The 23,356-nt window shown below is 37.8% G+C and overlaps 1 protein-coding gene across 1 annotated transcript; it reads right to left on the reverse strand.

Annotated features, from left to right (window-relative positions):
* Positions 1–19,010: 19,010 nt before the first annotated feature.
* Positions 19,011–20,211, reverse strand: LOC145118889 (ricin B-like lectin R40G3). Its single transcript, XM_079054545.1, has 4 exons — positions 19,971–20,211; positions 19,762–19,887; positions 19,348–19,567; positions 19,011–19,241 (listed from the first exon to the last, which is right to left on the reverse strand). Coding segments are annotated over exons 1-4 (483 nt in total). The 5' UTR covers positions 20,106–20,211; the 3' UTR covers positions 19,011–19,239.
* Between the last annotated feature and the right edge of the window lie 3,145 nt (positions 20,212–23,356).

Consider the following 23,356-nt stretch of genomic DNA (forward strand, 5'->3'; position numbering starts at 1 on the left):
AGGATGTTGTGTGCTGCGATCGGAAGGAAGCTGAAAGACGGAAGGAAGATGCGATCGTAAGGATTGTGTGTGTGATTGTTGATCGACGAAGACGCAAGGGAAGACGATTGATGAAGCAGGATGCGAATCTGCGATTTCTATCTGTTCATGTGGGTATGAATTTTGGTATTTAGAAGCAAGGGCAAAATTGTCTATTTCAAATGTTTTTTTAGCTTTAATGATTTTAAAATGGTAAAAAAGAATATAAATCAATAAAAAATAATCAAAAAAATAGATTTGGGTATTTATAATATTAAAAAACCTTAAGAAGGGCAAACACGATATTTAGAATTTAGGCCGGGCAAATAAGATATTTTGCTGTTTAGCAAGGGCTTATACGAAATTCTCCCATGAATCTACAGCTTATCATCACCTCTGCCACATAGAAACCTCCGTATATTCTTATCAAGAACGTCTAGCCCACCTTGAGGGCTCTTGAAGATTGACATATAATACGTAGGAAGGTTGTACTTCAGTTTTCTGTATTCACAACGAGAATCTGAGCTAAAATTTGGAAAAAAAAATGTTTATTACATCAATAAAAGGTAATTTCGTTATTTGACATTATTGACCTTCCAATTATATTTCATTTATTTGTTATCACATGTTTGAATTCCTTTAAATTTGAGAAAAGATAGTACTTTTGTATTTTCATTTGCACATCAGATGGGATTTTTTACTCCAAAATCCAATTTTAAACTCTCATATGTAATTGTTTTCCTCCACTGGCTGTTTGCTAGTGTTTTTTTATATTGAAGTTCTTTCAAACGTCTAAAAAGCAGTTGCAAGTGTTCCACAAGATACCAAGAAAGAAAATGTATTTCCTTTGTAAATATGTTATCTTTTGTTCATAAAAATACTATGATTTTCATATAAAATAAGGACAGAAATACTGAAAATCAAGGAAAACAAAAAATATATCCAATGATACATTATGTTTTAATTCTAGTTCTTGTATATTCCTTTCATTATTTGTAAGTTGATCATTCGTTATTTGTTGGTGCTGTCATCATCAAATAGGGGAGTTTTTAAGACTCAATCTGAATTTTGGTATTTAATGATAACAACAATATGTGTCGATAAAAGGTTGTCATAACCAAGTTACCCATATGAACTTTGGTTCAAGAAAAAGCCGAATTTGAGTTATTTTCGGGTGTGGGGATGTCGGGCAGTTGTAAAACTCACCGAGCCCAAAAAGAAGAATTTGGGAGAACGTGGAATTGATTGCATATTCATTGGATATGCTGAACATTCCAAGGCATATAAATTTTATGTAATAGAACCTAATGATTCGATTTCGGTTAACACTGTTATCAAATCACGAGATGCAATTTTTGATGAGATGCGGTTTTCATCGATTCAAAGGCCTAAGGATTTGACTTTTGGTGCTCTTAAAGAGCAAGATTCAGAAAGTCGAGATGGTGGTATGTGAAAGCAAGATCTTTGCGCAGGGACAAGGTTTGAGAACTCAAATCTTGAGTGAATGCTTGAGATCAATGTCTGCTTAATAATAGATGTTCAAGTCAAGACTGGAAAGACCAGTCAAGTCTTATATAATCGATTCAACAAGATGATCAAGATATTAATTGAGAATAAGTGAATAGTGATAAAGGTAAAGTTAATAAATGAAGAACAAGAAGAATGTGATAAGAGTAAATGCCAAAAGTGAGAGAAAGATCCGTAGTTGACTTGTATTGAATGCTCCTTTATATAGGAGAGAATGTTACAACGAATTATCTAAGATGTTTACATAGGACCGGACAAAAGTCATAAGCCTGACATTCTGATTGTCCTAATACAACTTTAGACTAAGTCCTATGAAACGTTACATCAAAATACAAGACAAAAGTAATAAATGCATAAGAGACACAATAACTTCATTCCGGACAAGTGATGTTCCGGAGATGAAAGTTTGATTCCAGATCAACATGCATTCCGGAGCATAGGATTAGTTCTGGAATGCGTTCCTCTTCAAAAAAAGCTTCACTCCATTTCTTCAGCTCCGGACAGGTTCCAGATCACATCTTCCTTCGGAACCAACAGCCTTCGGAATATGTACTTAGGATTGCTAGAGGTTCACTTTCAGGTTCTAACAATCTCCCCCTAAGTGAACTTAGCAATCCATCAAGCTCAGTTCATTTCTTCCTTGATGAAGGTGTATGCTCGGAACAGCCATTCTCGCACTGCAATGTACCAAGTCAGTTGACTTATAAACTTCGCCTTAACCTTTTACGGAGCATCAGATTTGGACGCCCTGGAAATGAACTTCTGCAGAGCTTTGGTAGGAACCAGGTGTTTGTTAAGGACTCGGAAGAAGTCCTTCTTGTTTGTTTTTCTGGTGGTGTAGACAAACCCTGGAACCGGTTCTTCAATCGGACCATCTACAAGAATTTCAGCTTCCGGAAGAACAAAGTCGATCTTAGCCACGAATTGTTCAGTTCCGTAGAGATGAGCAAGTTCGTAATCACGTCTGCAGAACTCAGCAACATAGTCTTTGAGAAAGTTGAGAGCAGCGTGATAGGCACCCATACTGATGTCATCCAATTGATTTTCTCTAAAGTACACAGCAAGAGAAAGGATTTCGTTCGGATTCATAGAAGGAAAATCCGCATCAGTAACAGTCTTTGGAGTTGGTTTGTTCCGGAGAAGATGGAAACGGAAGAGGGGGCAGTTAAGCTCAAATTTTACCAGGATTTTTCTTCTGAAGCCATGAACCTTAGTGATCCTTTTTCTTGTCCATACCTCCTTGAAAGGTAGAGCATTCTTGGCGTAAAAGGTTTTGAGCCTTTCACGTTCGGTCCGGATGATCACTTCCGGATTGTCGTTTGGGTGGAGCGGAGCAAACTTTGTGTAGAACTTGCTGAAGGGAGAGAGAGGAAGATCCAATTGATCGGTGTCTTGTGAGGGAAGGTCATAGTAGAGAGTTGGGATGATATCCTTGGCTTGAAGGATGCCTTCTCGACACAAAGGAGAAATGTCACGCATCGGATCGGATGATCTTTTAATGCTTGAATTAGGATGCTATCCTCCAATGCCTTGTGAATTTCTTCTTCAGACCAACCAAATTTTTGTTTCGGAGGAGGTCCGGAAGGAAAGACTTGTTGTTCGAAAGTAATCGGTTTCTTCCCTTTGTCTCTCTAAAGAGCATCAATGACTGTCTTCATGTTTTCGTCAATGACAAATTCCAGAGTAGGAGTTGGAAGTGGTTCTTCCGGAATTTCATCTGGAGTACGGAGAGGAGAGCCTTGATCAATTGAGGCTATTTTTGGTTTCGGAATGGGAGCAGGAGGCATCATGGAGGGAGTGGCTTGGAAGGCTTGAGCGGTAAGGAAATATTTTGCCTTAGCCATTTTAATGGCCATTTCAAACGCATCCGGAAAAGAGGATGGTCATGAGACGGCAGACCAGATCCTCTTCTGTTCGTCTGATAACACTTTTGGAGCAGTCAGTTTTGGGGCTTGAAGACCACGAATCCCTTTGGGAGCTTCATCCGAGATGTAAACATCATAGTCTTCATCTTCTTTGTTTCCTTCAGTAATTCCCAGAATTCCAGAGACAAATTGCGCATCTTCTTCGGAATCGAGGTCTTCATCCCGGAGTGAAAAATTCCGAGGCTGGCTTCCATTTCCTGTTTGGGCCTTCTCCCCCTCTTGCATCGGTGACCCTGGAAACCGGTGCAAGCGATAAGTCCTCCTTGATATCATCAAGTTTGGAGAACACCTTCTGAAGACCAGTGGAAAGTTGAAGAGTCAGGGTGTCATAAGCTTCAGAAGTGGGAGCTTGTTCGGATAGATGCTTGAAGGTGCTGCTAAGGATTTCGATCATCTCATCAAACTTCCTGTTCGGAACATCAACAATGTTCCAAGTTGAGTGCAGGAGTTTGATGAGGACTTGTTGGATGATCAGATTCATCTCATCCTTCTTCCGGATCTCCTTCTCTAATCGTTGAATTTGTTTCTCATGACGAACATGAGTCTGCTTGATTAAATCGTTGGTAGCAGACACAAGATCCTCATGAACTTTGAGCATAGAGGAGATGGTGTTGAGGTAGTTGTCGACAAGAGCATTGTATTTGGAATCAATCTGCTCAATGGTGTGTTTCAGCCGGATGGAGATCAGCTGGTCAAGATGGGCTTCTCTTTCTGCTGTGGATGGTCCGGATTGATGGGAAAGAGACTGAAGGATGGCATCAAGTTTTGAATCAAGTCCGGAGACTTTTTGATCCAGTTTCGAATTCAGCTCTGTTACAGAAGTCTCTACGGATGACACTTTAGCCATAGTGTCAGAGACATTGGTGCGGATCTCCATTAGGGTGAATGGGTCAACATGGTCACCAGCGGAGGATTCAGAATCGAAGTCTGAGTGTTGCGGAGGAGGCTGGTGAGGATCCGGATTGGAGGAAGGACCTGGTTTGGCAGCATCATCGTCATCTTGAAGTTGATCTTCAAGAGTGGAAGTGGAGGAGGTTCCGAAGTCAAAGGCAGACTCGGATGGGGATGCTTTAGACTGATAATGAATAGATGTCAAGAGATGAGCATCCGGAATTTTTGTTGCTTCTGCCTCCAACATAACTTCTTCGCAAAATCTCTTCTTCCGGATCAGTATGGAAGATGCTTTGGTGAGTGACTATTGGTGGCAGTTCTGAAGTGAGTTCTTTGATGGCGTCATCGTCTGAGGGAAGGACATAGGGCATGTTGCTTTGAATAGCCCGGTTCCTCATGGAGATGAGAGTGGATTCAACTTGGGCACGAGTCAGGTCCGGACGCCTTGATGCAGCCCTGTTAACATAATCTTCCCACAAAGGATCGTTAGAACCTGGTCATCCTATATGTCTTCCGGGTATCAGACCAGTTGGGGCATTGGAAGTTGGAGAGACTGCTCCTTCTTCCGGATGCTTGGGTTCCGAAACAGTGGTTCCGGAGTGTGTGCGTGTGGAAGAAATAATGGGATGATCAAAAGTGACATGTGGGTGTGTTCCAGGGGGCTGCAAGGAACTTTGTTCAACACCGACATCACCCTTTTGGGAGGGTGAGGGTGGAATATGTGTAGACTCCCCGTGAGTGTGTGCATGTGATGATGAAACATTGAGGGGTACCTCAGATGAGTGGACAGGAGGGGTGTGCGGGCGGCCAGAATCAGCCGGAATGTCATGGGTGCCCTCCTGTTGAGAGGGGGCACTGACTTTGGTTTTCTTTTTGGCCTTAGGTTTAGTGGGTGAGGCCTTTCTTTTGGCCGGTTGCTTAACCTTGGGTCCGAACTTAGTATGAGTGGCCTCTTCCGGAATAGGCTCAACTGAGACTGGGGCAGGTTGTGTTGGGTCGAACACAACCGAAGTCTCAAGATGGTGTTTCAGGAAGGGGGATCCAGAAGGAATGAGGGCCAACATATTGTCCGGAAGTCGTCTGACCGGACCAAAGTACGATTGATCCGGAATTCTGTAAGACTTTACGAGTTTAAAAGATACACATACCTCTAGAGGGATGGTGCTCACCGGAATAGGGACGTTGAGTTCCTTGAAGATTTGTTCAATTGTCAGGGCCCAAAATCTAGGGCTCGAAATCTTGTTTGGTTTCCTCTTGATGGCAAACTTGCAAAAGTCTTGCCACAACACTTCCGGAAGGTCAACAGCATTGCTACGTCCAGAATAGATGTTGAATACAACATTCAGCCAGTCCTTGCTGAGGGTATCAGTGCCGCCGTGTTTTCCCGATAAGCCACGGATGATAAAGTGCATCAGGACGGTCCAGAGCCCTGAAACTGCAGTCTTCTTGAAATCCTTGGCTCGATAATCTTGACTGTACCCGATAAAGTTAAGAAACGTCTGGAATTCTTCAGCAGTCGGTTCCACAACTTTGAAACCAGCAGGGTTGGGTGAAATACCAATGGCTTTGAGAAAGGTCGCTTTGTAAACCAGAATGGTGCGATCATCGATGATGGAGGTTAACAAAATATCATCTTCAAGTTTGATGTTTGTGAATGCACGATGAAGATGAGAAAGAGGGAGGGGAGGATCTGGGATTTTGGTAAGTGGAATGGAGAGAGGATGATGAGCAAGGAACTCAATCATGATCCTGATTGATTCGTCGTAGTCAAGGGGGTTTAAGGAAAACAGTTGGGTGGTGTCCCTGAGAAAGGGTTCTTGATCTGCCGACGATGATGATCCCTTGGATCCTTTTGATGATTTCTTCCTAGCAATGGATTTCTTGGGAGTTTGAGCAGTAGAGGCCTGGTTCTTGGAGGATTCCATTGTTGAAGATGATGAATGCTTGAAGAACACGAAGAACTGTGAGGATTTTAGAGAGGTTTGAGAGTGAAAGGATCGTAAAGTGGTAAAGGTGAATGTGAAAGGGTATTTATAGGTGGGAAAAGTCGGGTCGGGTCGAAAAAGGTAATGATGAGGATCCGAGATCCATCGGGTCGCATTTAATGTTGTGAAAAAGTGATTAGACAGGTGAAGTGAAAGATCAAGGCAATTGGTCTAAAAGAGGGGAATTTAACCGTCAATTCGTTTTCCATTTTAGAGGGCGTGCAATCGTGTCATGCAAATCGAGGAAGATTGGATAAGGATCTTCCTAAAAAGTAACCGTTGAGAAAACCGTTTCACCTTATTGCCTCTTGGTATTCCGGATGAATTGTTCCGGACAGAGCATGATCCGAAGGATAAAAGAAATGTTCCGGAATATATATGATGAAAGGGTTTCTGGAGCAATTTTGAAAATTCCGGAGCACTTTTGAATTTCCGGAGCAAGTTGAGATTCCGGAGCAAATTTTGAAAATTCCGAAGCAAGTTGAGATTCCGGAGAAAGTTGAGATTCCTGAGCAAATTTTGAAAATTCCGGATGAATTGTTCCGAAATGGTGATCCTGATGATGGTCGATCTAGATCGTGTGAAGAAGAGAATAAACTGTACAGCGTAAGAAACTCAAGGGATAATTAGTAAAAAAGACAGGTAAAAGGATCCTATGTATTTAGAGGAAAAATAGTTTCGAAGCAAAAAATAAGTGAGTTCGGAGCATATTTTTCTTCTGAATACTTCTATCAAAGAGAACATGTCTCCTGAAAGAAATTGGGATCAGGCATCATCATACCCATTTTGTTCAGAAAACCATTAAATTTAGTTTCGTCTAATGCCTTAGTAAAGACATCAGCAATTTAATTGTCAGATGGAACAAAAATAAGTTCGATGTTACCATTTAGAACATGATCTTTAATAAAGTGGTACCGAATGTCAATGTGCTTCGTCATGGAGTGCTGAATTGGATTATGAGAAATTGCAATGGCACTTTGAGAATCACAGTAGATAGGAATGCGTTGAAATCGGTAACCATAATCCAAGAGTTGAGATTTCATCCAGAGAACTTGAGAGGTACAGTTGGCAGCAGCAATATATTCAGCTTCGGCTGTGGAGAGAGCAATGCAGTTCTGTTTCTTAGATGACCAGCTGACTAAATGACCACCTAGGAATTGACATCCTCCTGATGTGCTTTTCCTATCGAGTTGAAGACCACCATAGTTCGAATCAGAGTAAGCTTGCAGAAGGAAACTTTCATTTGCTGGATACCAGATTCCGAGGTTCTTTGTACCTTTGAGGTAACGGAATATTTGTTTCACATCCAAAAGATGAGACATTTTCGGATTGACTTGAAATCTGGCACATAAGCATGTTGAGAACATTATGTCTGGATGACTTGCAGTGAGATAGAGTAAGGATCCAATCATTCCACGATACTTCTTTTCATCTACTGAAACACCCGAAGGGTCGGCGAAGATTTTGTGACCGAACCCCATAGGTACCTTGGCAGAGGCACATGTGTCCATAGAGTATTTCTTGAGAAGCTCAGAAATGTACTTCTCTTGGTGAATGAAAATACCTTTGTTAGTCTATTTGACTTGAAGGCCAAGAAAGAAGCTTAATTCTCGATTCATGCTCATTTGAAAACGACTGACCATCAGTTTGGCAAAATCAGCAACCATAGATGAATCCGTAGATCCAAAAATGATGTCGTCCACATAAATTTGTACCAGCATGAGATGTTTTCCATTTGATCTTCGAAATAAAGTGGGATCCAATATACCTCTTTGAAAACCTGAGCGCTTGAGAAAATCAGTGAGTGTCTCGTACCAAGCCCGAGGAGCTTGCTTGAGTCCGTAGACAGCCTTTCGGAGTTTATAACAGTGGTTCGGAAAGGTAAGATTAATAAATCCGGGTGGGGGGGGGGGCTGTTGAAGATATACTTTAGTGTCAAGTTCACCGTTAAGAAAAGCACTCTTAACATCCATTTGATAAACTTTGAAACTTTTGTAGGCTGCATAAGCAAGAAAGATTCTGATAGCTTCAAATCGTGCAACAGGAGCAAATGTCTCGTCATAGTCAAGGCCTTCAATTTGAGTGAAACCTTTAGCTACCAATCTTGCCTTATTTCGGATGATAACTCCTGCATCGTCTAGCTTATTGCGAAATACCCATCTTGTACCAACAATAGGGTGATGTTGAGGAGGAGGTACAAGAGTCCAGACTTCATTTCGGTCAAATTCTGCCAGTTCTTCTTGCATCGCTGTAATCCAATCAGCATCCTCTAATGCTTCTTTTATGGATTTGGGTTCAACCATGGATATGAATGCTGAAAAATGGCATTCATTTTGGATGTTTGTAGCTGAGCGAGTTTGTACACCAACATTCGGATTGCCTATCACTTTGTTTGGAGGATGATCTTTCGTCCAAACATGCAATTGAGGGAGTTCTTGTGCAGCGGAGGATCCTACATCAACAGTAGAATTGATTTGCTCCCCCTGAATGATTTGAATATTGGGATGATGCTCCCCCTGAACTTATGAACCGGAGAGGTTGACATCATCATCAGAAGGAAACTCAAAGAAATTTTCGTTTTCATCAATGTTGAGAGGATTTGAGTCATCGAAATCAGCAGCTGCATCTTCGAAGCCATCCACATTTGATTCAAGAGGGGGATTTGCATTATTCTCCCCCTCAACCTGAGAAGGTTGAAACGGTTCGGAATCAAATGGAGGTAGGCTCGGAAGAGGACCGGAGAGGTTGTGAGAGACTGGGGCTTCCGAAGGAGGAATAGGAATCAGAGATGGTCGTGATCGAGATTCGGAATCAAGAGCTGTTTCGGAAGGACCAAAGAGAGTTTCAAAATCAACCTCGAGAATGGTTTGAGGGTTCGGACATCCTGGCGGAGGAGCATCAGACTCCATGATGTGAGTTGTGATATGAGTGGGGCCAGAATTCCGAACGAAGTTGTCATCAAAGGTAATATCGAAGCTTTCTTCCAGAACACGAGTTCTTCGGTTGAGAACTCTGTAAGCTTTGGATTTGGAAGAGTACCCTAGAAAGATTGCTTCATCAGCTTTAGGTTGGAACTTTGTAAGCTGATCACGGTTGTTTTTTATGAAGCATCTGCATCCGAAGACATGTAGAAATGAGATCGTTGGTTTTCGTCCATTCATTGCTTCGTATGGCATCATGTTGAGTCGTCGATTGACAATACTTCGATTTTGAGTGAAGCAGTGGATACAGCTTCAGCCCAAAGATAGAGCGGAAGGTTTGCATAGTTCAGCATGGATCGAGCAGCTTCAACGAGTGTTCTATTACGTCTTTCAACTACACCATTTTGTTGTGGAGTGTATGGAGCTGAGAAGTTGTGATCGATTCCTTTTTCTGTGAGGAACTTCTCAATGGTGGAATTAACAAAATTTGAACCATTATCACTTCGGATTCTTCTGACCAGGAGTTTGATAAGAACTTCTATTCCTCTGATAAAATTGATGAGCTCAGAGGCAGTTTCGGATTTCAGCCTTAGAAAGAAGACCCAAGTGAACCTTGTAAAATCATCAACAATCACAAGAATGTATTTCTTATGATGAAGACTTTCTACAGTGGATGGTCCACACATATCAATGTGTAGGAGTTCTAAGGGATCCGAAATGGACTTTTCGATGATAACAGGATGACCCTTATTTGATTGCTTACCACACTCGCATGCAGCACATAAATGATCATTTTCGAACTTGAGAAGAGGTAAACCTCTTACCATCTCACCTGAGACAAGATCATTCATGTACCGAAAGTTCAGATGTGCGAGCCTTCGGTGCCATAACCAACTAACGTCAGGAACAGCTTTGGAGAGAAGGCAAAGTTGCGGTTTGCCAATGATCATATTGATGTCAAGTGGGTACATGTTTTTGTTGTGAAGAGACTTAATCAAACATTCTTTTCGGTCTTCAGTCATCACATAGCTATATTTCTTGCAAAATTCCACACATCGGCATGAGTCGGTGAGCTGAGCAACACTTATCAAGTTATGTTTCAAGTCAGCCACATAAGCAACATGTGAAATAGAGAAGTTCCCATTGGTGAGAGTTCCATAACCACGAATTTGAGAATTGGAGTTGTTGTCATACGTCACGTAACCAGCATTTGGAGAGAGCTTTAAATCTCACAGAAAATCCTTCTGCCCCGTCATGTGCATGGAGCAAGCACTATCAATATACCATATTGTATCTTGCTCCGAAGCACAAAGTGCCTGCAAAATTAGTGAGCAATGGAGCTTTTAGGCTCCGAGTTAGACTTTGGGACATAGGCATGGACTTTGGACTTTGTTTGTGACTTTGGAACAACTACGTGTTTCTTGGTGAGATTACTTGAGTTCTTTGGAAATAGACAAAATGCTAGAGTCTTTTCATCTATCCAGTAGTCATATTCAACTACTAATGGGTTCGGAGCTGACTTCTTCGGAACAGTGGTAACCGAAGGATTGACACTTTTAGTTATCTCCGAATCAGTTGTTTTGTTAACAGATGTTTTGATTTTCCACACAAGATGTTTGTTTGAAGATTTTGAAACAGTTGTTTTTGAACTTGTGGATTTATTTGATGACACATTGTTCTTTGAAATTATTGGTTTAAAAATTGTGCCATCAGATTTTGCAATAAAGACAAATGAAACATTTCAAGGTGCCGGTGAAGTGTTTCAGATGGTTTTGACCTTAACATGAGCTTGAGGAGATTTGGAGCTAAGGACTTCCTTTGGTTCCAAACGAACAGGAGGTTCGGAAGATCTCTTTAGGATTCTTGTCGGAACAAACGAATTTTGACAATGGTTTTGACCTAAGGACTTCCTTGAGTTGTTTCGAGATGAGTTTGGTTTAGAGTTAGCAATGAACCTGGAATTTTGTCTAGTCTTAACTTCCTTTTTGTAAGCATTTCTAGCTTCTACCTTGGGATCTACAACATCTTTTCTAGTCAACATTGGTTTTTTCTTAGGATGAGGAGAGGATCCAAAGGATTGTCCTTTGGATGGATTTAAAAACTTAGGAGTAATGGGAACCAATTTGGTTTTTGAAAGAACTACGGAGTCCAATTCGCATGAATCAGAGGACACATTGCTTGAGACTTCAACTTTATCATCTAGAGATGCCCATGCAAATTCCGAGGCATTGATTTCAGTTGTTTCCGGAATAATTTCCTCAATCACAAAGTTGTTGACGTGATTGCTTATAGGAACATGTTCTACACAATTTGGAAGACTAGAATGATATTCCGTTGTCCGATTCAGGTCCAGGTTTATCAGAGACGGAAGAGGCGTGGAATCAGGACATTTGACAACTATTGGTTGGAACTCAGGAATTAGGGACTCAAAAGATTTTTTAGTCTCCGGAAGGGGTGACAATGGAGAAACGGGAGTGTCCGAATGTTTAATGTTCGGAACCTCTCCCATGAATGTCAGATTTTGCAAATCCTTCAGGGGACTAACAATTGGTTTCGGAAACTCGCTTCCGAGACCAGGAGCTTCGGACCATGGATGACGAAAATCATGAGTCATCCGAATGTCAGCTTCAAGCATGTCAACAGAGTTATGCAAAGCATCTATTTTGGCATTGAGACGTTTGTTATCAGAAATCAAAATATTTCGTTCGAAATAAGTGATTTCACATTTATCTTTCAAAATGATACATTCATCTTTTGACATTACAAGTTCATGCTCTAAAGACTCGATTTTCAATTTCTTATCCTCAAAACGTAATCTAAGACGACTTAGTTCACAGTCTTTCTTCTCACTGGCTTCTATGGCGGACTCATAGGCTTTATAGATGGTGTTCATATCTGTTTGGATCTGGGTCAGATAAGGTTCACATAAAGTCAAATCAAAATTATTATCAGAGATCATAGATTTTACCTGCTGAACAATGCTTCGATATGGTGGATCGTTAGTGGCCATGTAGCAGTAGTGAGGTTCAGCAACATCTTCTCCATCTTCGGATCCAGAAGACCGATAACCTTCATCACATACAACTGTTTGTCTTGCCATCAAACACATGTTCCTTCCAGTTACTACATCATCATCATCTCCAGATGACCAGTATCCTTCGACATCTCTTGAAACAGTAGTAACAAATGCTTTCTCACTTTCAGCCAATTCTTGTGCTTTTCGGGCATAATAAGCTGAGTCCTTGACTTTTGATTTTTGTGGAGCATCAGCTAGACAATCTTTGGCAAAGTGATTAGCATGACCACATTTATGACACAAGATCTTTGGTTTATCTCAGTTAGAATATTTAGAAGATTCCGGGGATGAGTTTGGTTTAGTAAGGTTAGGTTTGTATGCAGGAGGATTTTCGGAGGGGTGTTTTTGTTCCGAAGCAGAATATGGTTGAGGGTGGTTTTGATGAGGAGCGCTGAATCTGTTTTGGTATGGTTTGTAAGAAGGATTGAAAGGTCGTTTGTATTTCATGGAGAGTAAGGCAAATTCTTGTTGGAAACGGAGTTCAGAATCCAAGGTTTCGGAATCATCGTCAGGATAGATGTGTGTGGGTAAAGGAGTTAAGGATGACTAAGTCAAAGGAACAGTAGGTTTGTAAGGTTTCGGAGCAGGTAGGTTCGGAATGGTTGATTCAAACGAACTAACTAGAGCAAGTGGTCCTCCGGAAAGTTCTCGTATGGTTTGAGCAACATTTGATTCATGTCCTTGAAGCTCATCAAAAAGTTGATAGAGTTTCAATTTTTTAAGGAACCATTACTTTGGAGACAAGACTTTACATTTCCCCATCCTTTACCAAGACTGTTAATGAACTTGAGATTGTATTCGAGAGGAGTTCAAACAATCACATGAGCAGTCATGTTGTTGACAACGATTCGATATCGGTTGGAAGCTGAGGCTACAGATTCACCTGGAGTAGTAGTGAATGTGTCAAAGTCATTGACAACTGAGGTGAGGCGTTTGTCCTTCATATTTTCAGAACCTTCAATCAGATCCTGAAGAGTGTCCCAAATTTCTTTGGCTGATTTGCATAACTTGATGTGCTCAAAGAGTGATGGAGGAACACCAAACACCATTTCAGAGAAGGTGACTTGATCAGCATGCAGTTTCTCAATGTCATCAGCAATTAGAGGGGCTGGACGAGCTTCATCTTCTCGCAGGAGTTGAGCAGCTGCATCTCTTACAACTATTCTTACAGGAACATGAGGGCCTTCTTTGACGGATCTCCATATTTTTTCACCTTTCTCTTTGGCTATTAAAAACCTTTCCATTCTAACTTTCCAATGATCATATTCTTCAGCAACTAGCAATGGGGCACGTGTAGGGCCACCCACGCTATTTGCGATTTGCATTGAAATCATTTGTTGAGGATTTGAAGCAGCCATTGAAGTCAATATATCTTCAAGCTTAAGTGGTATATAGAAGAACTTTTATCCTTAACACAGAAATGGTTGAAATACCAAGGTAAATTCAACCCAACTATAATCTGATCTTATGGATTCAAAGGACAACCACTCGAGCTCTGATACCAATTGTGAAAGCAAGATCTTTGCGCAGGGACAAGGTTTGAGAACTCAAACCTTGAGTGAATGCTTGAGATCAATGTCTGCTTAATAATAGATGTTCAAGTCAAGACTGGAAAGACCAGTCAAGTCTTAGATAATCGATTCAACAAGATGATCAAGATATTAATTGAGAATAAGTGAATAGTGATCAAGGTAAAGTTAATAAATGAAGAACACAAAGAATGTGATAAGAGTAAATGCCAAAAGTGAGAGAAAGATCCATAGTTGACTTGTATTGAATGCTCCTTTATATAGGAGAGAATGTTACAGCGAATTATCTCAGATGTTTACATAGGACCGGACAAAAGGCATAAGCCTAACATTCTGATTGTCCTAATACAACTTTAGACTAAGTCCTATGAAACGTTACATCAAAATACAAGACAAAAGTAATAAATGCATAAGAGACACAATAACTTCATTCCGGACAAGTGATGTTCCGGAGATGAAAGTTTGATTCCGGATCAACATGCATTCCGGACTATAAGATTAGTTCCAGAATGCGTTCCTCTTCAACAAAAAGCTTCACTCCATTTCTTCAGCTCCGGACAGGTTCCGGATCACATCTTCCTTCGGAACCAACAGCCTTCGGAATATGTACTTAGGATTGCTAGAGGTTCACTTTCAGGTTCCAACATGGTAATGTGCAAGAACCACAAGAGCTTCGTAAAAGCAAAAGAGGCAATATTGTGAAAAAATTCGGATCCGACTTCCAACTGTACTTGGTGAAAGGTTCAAGGGATGAAATTAGTCTTGAATACTCTTATTGCTATAGTATTGAAGATGATCCAAAGACTTATCAAGAGGCCATGGAGTCTCGTGATAGTGCCTTTTGGAAGGAGGCAATTGATGATGAAATGTCATCAATTCTTGAGAACAACACATGGGTGTTGTCTGATTTGCCTCCGGGTTCTAAACCTCTTGGTTGCAAATGGATTTTCAAAAAGAAAATGAATGTTAATGGAACTATTGACAAATTCAAAGCCCGGTTAGTCATTCAAGGTTTTAGACAAAAACCCGGTATTGACTATTTTGATATGTATGCTCCAGTTGCACGTATTTCTACTATTAGATTGTTGGTTGCTTTGGCAAGTATCCACAATCTGGTTATTCACCAAATGGATGTGAAAAAAGCCTTTTTAAATGGTGATCTTGACGAGGAAGTTTACATGAAACAACCAGAAGGTTTCATTATGCCCGGTAAAGAGCATATGGTTTGTAAACTTGTCAAATCTTTGTATGGGCTGAAACAAGCGCCTAAACAATGGCATCAGAAATTTGATGAAGTTATTTTGTCCTCTGGTTTCCAGACAAACCAATGTGAAAAAATGTGTCTATAGTAGATTTGATGATGCTACTAGAGCTGGAGTGATCATTTGCTTATATGTAGATGACATGTTGATTTTTGGTACCGACCAAAATCAAGTGGATGAAACAAAGAAATTGTTATCATCCAAGTTTTCCATGAAAGATTTAGGAGAGGCTGATGTAATTCTTGGAATAAGAATTAAGAGGATGAACAAAGGATTGGTAATGACTCAAAGTCATTATATTGAGAAAATTCTCAAGCGGTTTAATTTTACCGAGTGTTCTCCTGTGAGTACTCCTATGGACCCAAGTGTGAAATTAATGCCAAATAATGGCGTTCCCATTTCACAATTGGAATACTCTAAGGCTATTGGTAGCTTGATGTATGTCATGACAAGTACCAGACCTGATATTGCTTTGTTGTGGGTAAGTTGAGCAGGTACACTAGCAATCCTAGTGCTCAACATTGGCAAGCAATGAATAGAGTGTTTAAATATCTCAAGGGAACCCTGAATTATGGTTTGAGTTATTTGGGGAGTCCTTCGGTTTTAGAAGGTCATTCAGATGCAAGTTGGATTACCAACATGGAGGACCATTCCTCAACTTCTGGTTGGGTATTCTTGCTTGGGGGAGGTGCCATTTCTTGGGCTTCCAAGAAGCAATCTTGCATTACAAACTCGACAATGGAATCTGAGTTTGTTGCATTAGTAGCTGCTGGTAAAGAAGCAGATTGGCTAAGCAATTTACTCTATGAGATTCCTTTGTGGTCTAAACCGATAGCACCTATTTCTATCATTTGTGATAGTGCTGCCGCTTTGGCTAAGGCATATAACCAGGTCTATAATGGCAAGTCTAGACATCTAGGTGTTAGACATAGTATGATTAGAGAATTAATCATGAATGGTGTGATTTCGGTTGAGTTTTTGAAATCGCAACAAAATTTGGCAGATCACTTGACTAAAGGTCTGACAAGAGACTAAGTGCACAAGTCTGTAATCGGGATGGGATTAAAGTCCATTTAATTCTATAATGATGAGACACCCAATTCCCTCCTAATATAATGTTAGGAGTTGAATTCAATGTGAAAAGCTCATACTTATAGATTGGAACACATGAAGTATTCATCCCAGGTATGTGTTCGGTTCTGCAAGTTAGCCAGGTTGAAGTTTAACTTCTTAATAATTCCTTTGATAAATGTATGTGCAGATACATGGAAAGGAGTTACCTACGTGATTGTGAAGTGTAGCCGCATTTCAAGAGGTTGTGGACTTGACCTTGATACGATCATGAGAGGATTGGGACACACGGCTTTATAATAGTGTCAAGTTGTATGATGCTAGAAATTCAATAAACTAGTATGTATTTTACTTTCTGGTATTCAAATGGGTTGATGGGTTCAATTCTTAGAACACCCTGATTCTCGAGTATTTGAAAATGTATGATACTAAGTGGAAATTCAATCGTTTCGATATTTTCATTATGTACTAGTTTGGTTTGTTTGATAAAGGTTATGTTTGTTCAAGGGTTACACTAAAATGGGGGAGGATTGTTGGTGATTTTAGTGTCATCATGTCATTTTAAGTAACTGGAACTAACATGTGAGCTAAGGGGCTTCATAATTTGTACTCTATTATATGTACGGGGTTGTGCGGAGTGCACGCATGTATAAGATCGAATTAGAAGCCGGTTCGACGACCAGTCGGGGGTCCGAGGGCAGCGCCCCCGGGTCCGGGGTTTCCAAAGGGGCAGCGCCCCTTTGGCGGGGTCTAGGGGCAGCGCCCCTAGCGGGGTCCAAGGGGCAGAGCCCCTGGCTGGGGTCCCGCTGCCAGGTCAGCGGGCGGGGTCGAGGGGCAGAGCCCCAAAACCTCACCGAATTTTACATATGAGAACATAATGGAAAATTCAATTTCTTGAGGGTGATTATGCTAAAACTAATGAAACTCGTTAGTTTTTGGTAACCCTAAATCCTCATTAAATCCGGATTAACATTACTTGCTTCCAAAGCAACTAATGACGGCCCAACCCTAATGAAACCCTAATCGTGTTTAATATATAAGTAGTTATTCCTCTACAGAAGAGGGTTATGATCTTAAGCTCTCGTTTCATCATACTTTCACAGAATACTCTAGCATATTGGCTTATGTCTTCTGTGCCTAGAAACGTAAGTGTCCACTTGAATTATCCTAGGCTGAATTTCTTGTAACTCAGACATAGGGTAGAAATATCAGTTCGGAAAGTGATATCACGATCCAAGTTGGTATCCAGATCTCCACCACAAACCCTAAATTTCCCAACAATACAAACAACAAATAAAAGAAAAGAATGTAATATTTATGTCAAAATTTCTAATCAAGAACAAGCCATAAGATTAAGGACGCAAGCCTTGTGTCGGATTGTGAAATACATTCATTTTTTTAGAGTATTCTGGTTTAATATATATTATGCATTCAAGTTTGATCAGATTGTCCTTGGTTTTACATGTTATATTTTGAAGAATTCTTATAATTACTCAACAACATTTCTAACTAGCTTGTATGTCCAAGCTTGTAGCATATGTTCAGTTAAGAAGATTGTTAAGGATGACATTTGAGATATGTCTTGTTACAAAGAAAAAGTAAATTAGCATATCCTTGCGCATTGGTAGTTCAGCAAATCCTTTATAAAAAGATCAATATGCAATTCATTTACCGATTCACATATAGATATTAAACATTCTTTTTATGGCCTATGAAATGAAAGTCCTTAAGTTTGACAAGTTTTATCGGTTTTTTCAATGTAACGTTTTTTTGTTTGTCAATGCTAGAATTTGCCAAAAAAAAAATCATTTTGTTCCTTGTTACCTATAATAACAGGTTTTTAGGTTCTCATTAAAAAAAATTACAAAAATATCATTAGGTTTACAAATCTTTTATGTTTTTACCATAAGTATTTATATATAGCCAATTGGGAATAACCCAATTTATAGATGCTTAGTCTCTTAGTATGGGAGAATGGAGATGTTAGGGTTCGATCATTGGTGCTAACAAGAATTGGAGTATTAACACTAACATCTAACCAGTCAAGTTTCCGTAAAAAAAAGTATTTATATATAATTTTTATATTATACGTATACATACAGAAGAAAAACATATTTATGTACGAAAAAAAATTAACTAAACATTGTATAAATATATTTTTTGAAAAAATATACTTATGGCAAACTTGCAAAAGTTTTGTAAACTTAAGAATTTTTTTGGAAACTTTGATTTAATTGTAACCTGAAAACCAGCTATTATAAGTAACAAACGGCAAAAAAAAAAAAAAAACTTAATCATAAGGACCTTAACGAACAAAATATCATCATAAGGACAAAACCGACAAAATATGACAAACTTAAGAACTTTTATATAAAAATTCCTTCTCTTCTCTTTATGTGAGTGAATTCCCCAAGCAAAATATTTGTCAAGATCTAAGTGTGTTAGAAGTTTAAAGTGTGTTTTTCATTCTCCATGTTCGTAATCAATCTTGTATTTTTCATTTTTGTTCAAATAAATTCCGAAAAGTCATTCCATAAACTCTAGATTGTTAAATTTCTTTTAAAGAATTTAGATTATTCGGTTTTATTGTATTTACCTTCCTCCCTCCCAACCCCATACAACATATTTACTCTATGCTGGGAATAACATATAATATATATATATATATATATATATATATATATATATATATATATATATATATATATGTATATATAATCATATCAAATATATATTACTTTATGAAATGAGGATATGCGGTTATCTTCCTCAAATTTCAACTACTGAATTCGTATACAAGAAAAAGACACCAATAAAAATTATTCTCATACATTCATACATGTTGAACATGCATACCATGTCCAACACTAGTCGTGGTATTGAGCCGTGTAACGGTCCAATTGTCATGTTATTTAAATATATAAACATATTAATTAAAACACAACATTATTCAAACATACATATCACCATCACCATCGATCACCATATAGTATACGCCAAGTTTCTAGTTATGGGAACCCCACATCATCACATATCCTGCACACATAGAGATCATAAGATCACAACATTGATTCTTCCAATTGTAAATACTGATTAGTAGTCATTTGCATTTATCTATAAAAGTTTGTGTTGAAGAACTTACAGAAAGGTTCTGTCTTCCACCTCTGGTTATCATTTTTATTCCACTCCCACAAAAGAATTTCGGTGCCATCATGAATACCAGTGTCACCAATGGATGCATCTATATTAAGCTTAATATTGTCCACCATTCTTACTGCGTGAAAACCATCGCCCAAATCCTTGCTTTCTGTCCAAAGAACAGACAAGTCAAGCGTATTTGGGTTGAATTCCGTCAGCTGAACCTACACAAGGATCCATAGGAATTTTACAAAAAGAACAAGATCGACCAAAATATTTGCTATTCCTGAAAGTCCATAACTACACATATTTGACGTATTGTAAACAATAGCTAAAAGCCCATTAAAGAACTGATACAATTTCAACTTCAGATGATCAGATTTAAACGTCTAATGATTGTACATGAAGATCGACATACTGGATTATGAGCTGGATCGGTAGCCTGTTTCAGAGCTTGTCCAGTAGCTTTATTTACCAGAGCAAAAGAGGGAAAACCCTCTTCGTCTTTGACTCTCGTGCTAAACTTCTCATCCTTTATCCAATGCTGTATAAAAATGTAAAAAAGGTCAACTAAAGTTAAGCGGATGAGCTGATCGGAGAAGGAGGAATTAAAGTGTGTATATATACCTGATGAAGATCGGAGGAGTTGGTGGGTGCAATAACCGGTGCTCCATCACGGATAGTGAGTGAGTAATCAGTCTTGATCTTGCTGTAAAATCTAACAGTGGGTTTGTTGTCAGTGTACTTCGGTGTTTGATCCATTTTTTCTTGATTTAATTGGGGGTGTGTGTTGGAAGTTAAATAAGAAAGGAGATGACGAGGGCAATTAGAAGATTGTGTTCTTTGGTCGGTGGAAAATCACGTGCCCATATTTCACTTTTTTATTCAGAAATTGATACGTAGAAAGTTCTTTTTTTTTTCATGACACTAATGGACGTGCCCACGATCTTTATTTATAATTCAAATATTTTGTATACAGCGAGATTTAAATCCTTTGATGTGTAGAAAGTTTTTATTTATATACTCAATCTTATTTATAAATCAATATTTTGTGTACAACGAAGACTTAAATCCTTTTTGTGTAGAAAGTTTTAATTTATATATACGGTTAAACTATAAACTCTTTGGTATCTAGAAATTTTTTATTTATATATATATTTGTGCAGAAAGAATTTATAGATTATCAATGAGATTAATGAGACAGTTGTATAATTACAAATTACAAGCAAGTAACACACCAATCATGTTAAAAGGTTAAAGAAAATAGTACATTTACAAATTATAAGCAAAAATAAAAGAACACACTAATCATACTAATCCACAGTAAATAACTTTTTGATCCTTATGTGAAGAAGTTTAGTTAATAACTTTTTGATCCTTATGTGAAAAGTTAAGTTGAAATTTGTGTGATGCTTTTATCGAAGATAGCTTATCATGTCAAATAAGAAAGAATACTGAAGAAGACTAAGGTCGACTTTTGTTCGCGGATTACGATAGAATTCAAAGAATCAAATGTGAATATTCGATTTTATGTAGAGGTGTTGATCGGGTAATTTTTTCAGGTTTTGGGTAATTCGAATTTTTCATGTTAAAAAAATACTCGTTACCCGAACCAAATTAAATTCGGGTAATTCGGGTTTGGGTAATTCGGATAGTGGGTCGGGTTTGGGTAATTCGGATATTACCCGAAATATATAATTTTTTTGTGAATGGAACCTGAAAAGTAATTTATTGAAATAAATATCGCGTGCTCTATTAGTCTTGATTATATAAACAAACAAGGCATAAACGAAGTTACTCAAACTTTGAACATTGAGATTTTTTAGTCAATATCAAGTAATCTTTTAACAACTTAATCTAATATAATAAGATGTTAAAAAACAAATACTTAAAGATCTTAGTTTAAAAGTTTAAAATGTTTAAGATAATTGTAGTCATAAGTTTTGTCATGTTCTGAAGTTTCATCAAAATAATAAGTTTGTTAGTTACAATAAAAACTAATATAAGATCTATGAAAAAAACAAAAAAATGAATTTTTAAAATAATTTGGGTAATTCGGGTATACCCGAAACCCAACAAACGTACCTTATACCCGACATAAAAAAAATCGGGTTACCCGATTACCCGATACCCGTTTTACCCGATACCCGAAAAAATTGGACGGGTAATTCGAATTTCCATAGGGCTAATCCTATTACGTTTGCTCGTTAGACTCGGACACATGAATTGGATTCTTTAAAAATAGGTATTTAATTGATTTCCTAAGATCCTATCAAAAGTACTTTGAAACATAAAAAAATGCATTTTCATCTATCAATTAACCAATGTAGCTACAAACAATAAATAGTTTAAGACATGAGAAAATACATCTTCAATACATCATTAACAAATAAAATTCAAAACGGGATCTCTAAAGTTCATATTTGATTCACTTCAAAGACAAAATATTAATATATATATATATATATATATATATATATATATATATATATATATATATATATATATATATATATATAAATGATAAGGATTTTACGATATGAGCCTAATCCGATCATACCTCAAAATTATAAATTCATAAAAAATCATAACAATGCCAAACCCCTTGTGCAAAAATGATATTCATACATTAATATATAACATGTCCCCAAATGCACTAACAAACTAAAATCGGTACATTGCTAAAATAAAGGTCTATCGAAATAATATATGAGATATTAAAGAAGTAAAAAACATCAAACCAAATGTTTTGCGGTATAAATGTCTTTCGACCAAAATGTCTTTCGACCAAAATATATTTTGGTATTCCTGAAAATACCCTTCGGCATTAAAGACTTGAAAATACTTTATGGTATTAAATTTTTGAAAATACCTTATATTATTTTCTTTAATGAAGAAGTAACGGCAGAGACGTAGCCAATATAAAACAATAGTAGACATTGGCCCACTCACACATAATTAAGGTTCCATATATATGTTATGTACAATATATATATTTTTGTTAAATAAAAAGATTTAGGGCTATGATATTGTTTATTTCATTCAAAACTTCAAATTAGTAAAATGGGATACATTGTTGTAAGACAACATCGTGTGCAATTTAAATAATAATTGAGTTAAAAATACATATATAGTTACATTTTGTTATCGTTTTCATATTATGTATATTATTTGGTCTACCCTAAAACAAAATTTTGGATATGCCACTGACTAATAAAATCTTAAGATCCCACGCTCCCAAAATAAAAAACCTCTTAAAGCAACACAAAATATAATAACTCCAAACTTCAAAATAGTTCAATTTACAATGAAATCTCATAGGTTGTAAATAAATAATAAAATAAAATAAAAGCCAATGCATCATGATACTTGATTTGAGTCAACAGGATCTCTTATCTTCACTTGCCTTGCCAAAAAAAAACTATTGGCAACTGTCCAAAAGTGGTAGGAAAAAAACAATCTAAAGATTTACAAGGGCTGAAAGAACCCAAAATAAAAAAAAAAAAAAAAAAGAGTTTCAAAAAATTGATTTATGACGATAGGAAAAAATTATTTAAGAGGTGGAAACTGATTGAAGTGGCTAGAACAAAATAGAAAAATCGATTAGTAATCTGGCCAATTAAATAGTTTCTTAGGCATTAAGAAAAAGCCATTATAAAGGTCAAAAATGACTTCATGAGAGGAAAAAAAACGTTTAATAACAAAGTTGTATGCTATGTAGGGGTTTAAAGAAAAAGTATAAATTATTGGGCCAAAAAAATAAATAAAATTATCGTAAGTTATAGAATAAAAATGTTAATGAGGCTTCAAAGCAACTGATGATATAGGTTTTGAAAAAATTGATTGTGTGTCAGGTTTAACAAATCAGTTCTTTAGTCTAGAAAAACCGAAAAGGTTGAATCGATATTTTGGTCTTAGAAAAACGGCAAGAACGAATCTCTTAGGCCCCGAAGAACGGAATGGAATAGAACAGAACTATAATTTTTTAAAGAGTGTTTGGCATAGATCAAGAA

This window comes from Lactuca virosa, chromosome 6, assembly GCF_052849685.1.
Source record: "Lactuca virosa cultivar CGN04683 chromosome 6, Lactuca_virosa_CGN04683_v6, whole genome shotgun sequence".
Lineage (NCBI taxonomy): Eukaryota > Viridiplantae > Streptophyta > Magnoliopsida > Asterales > Asteraceae > Lactuca > Lactuca virosa.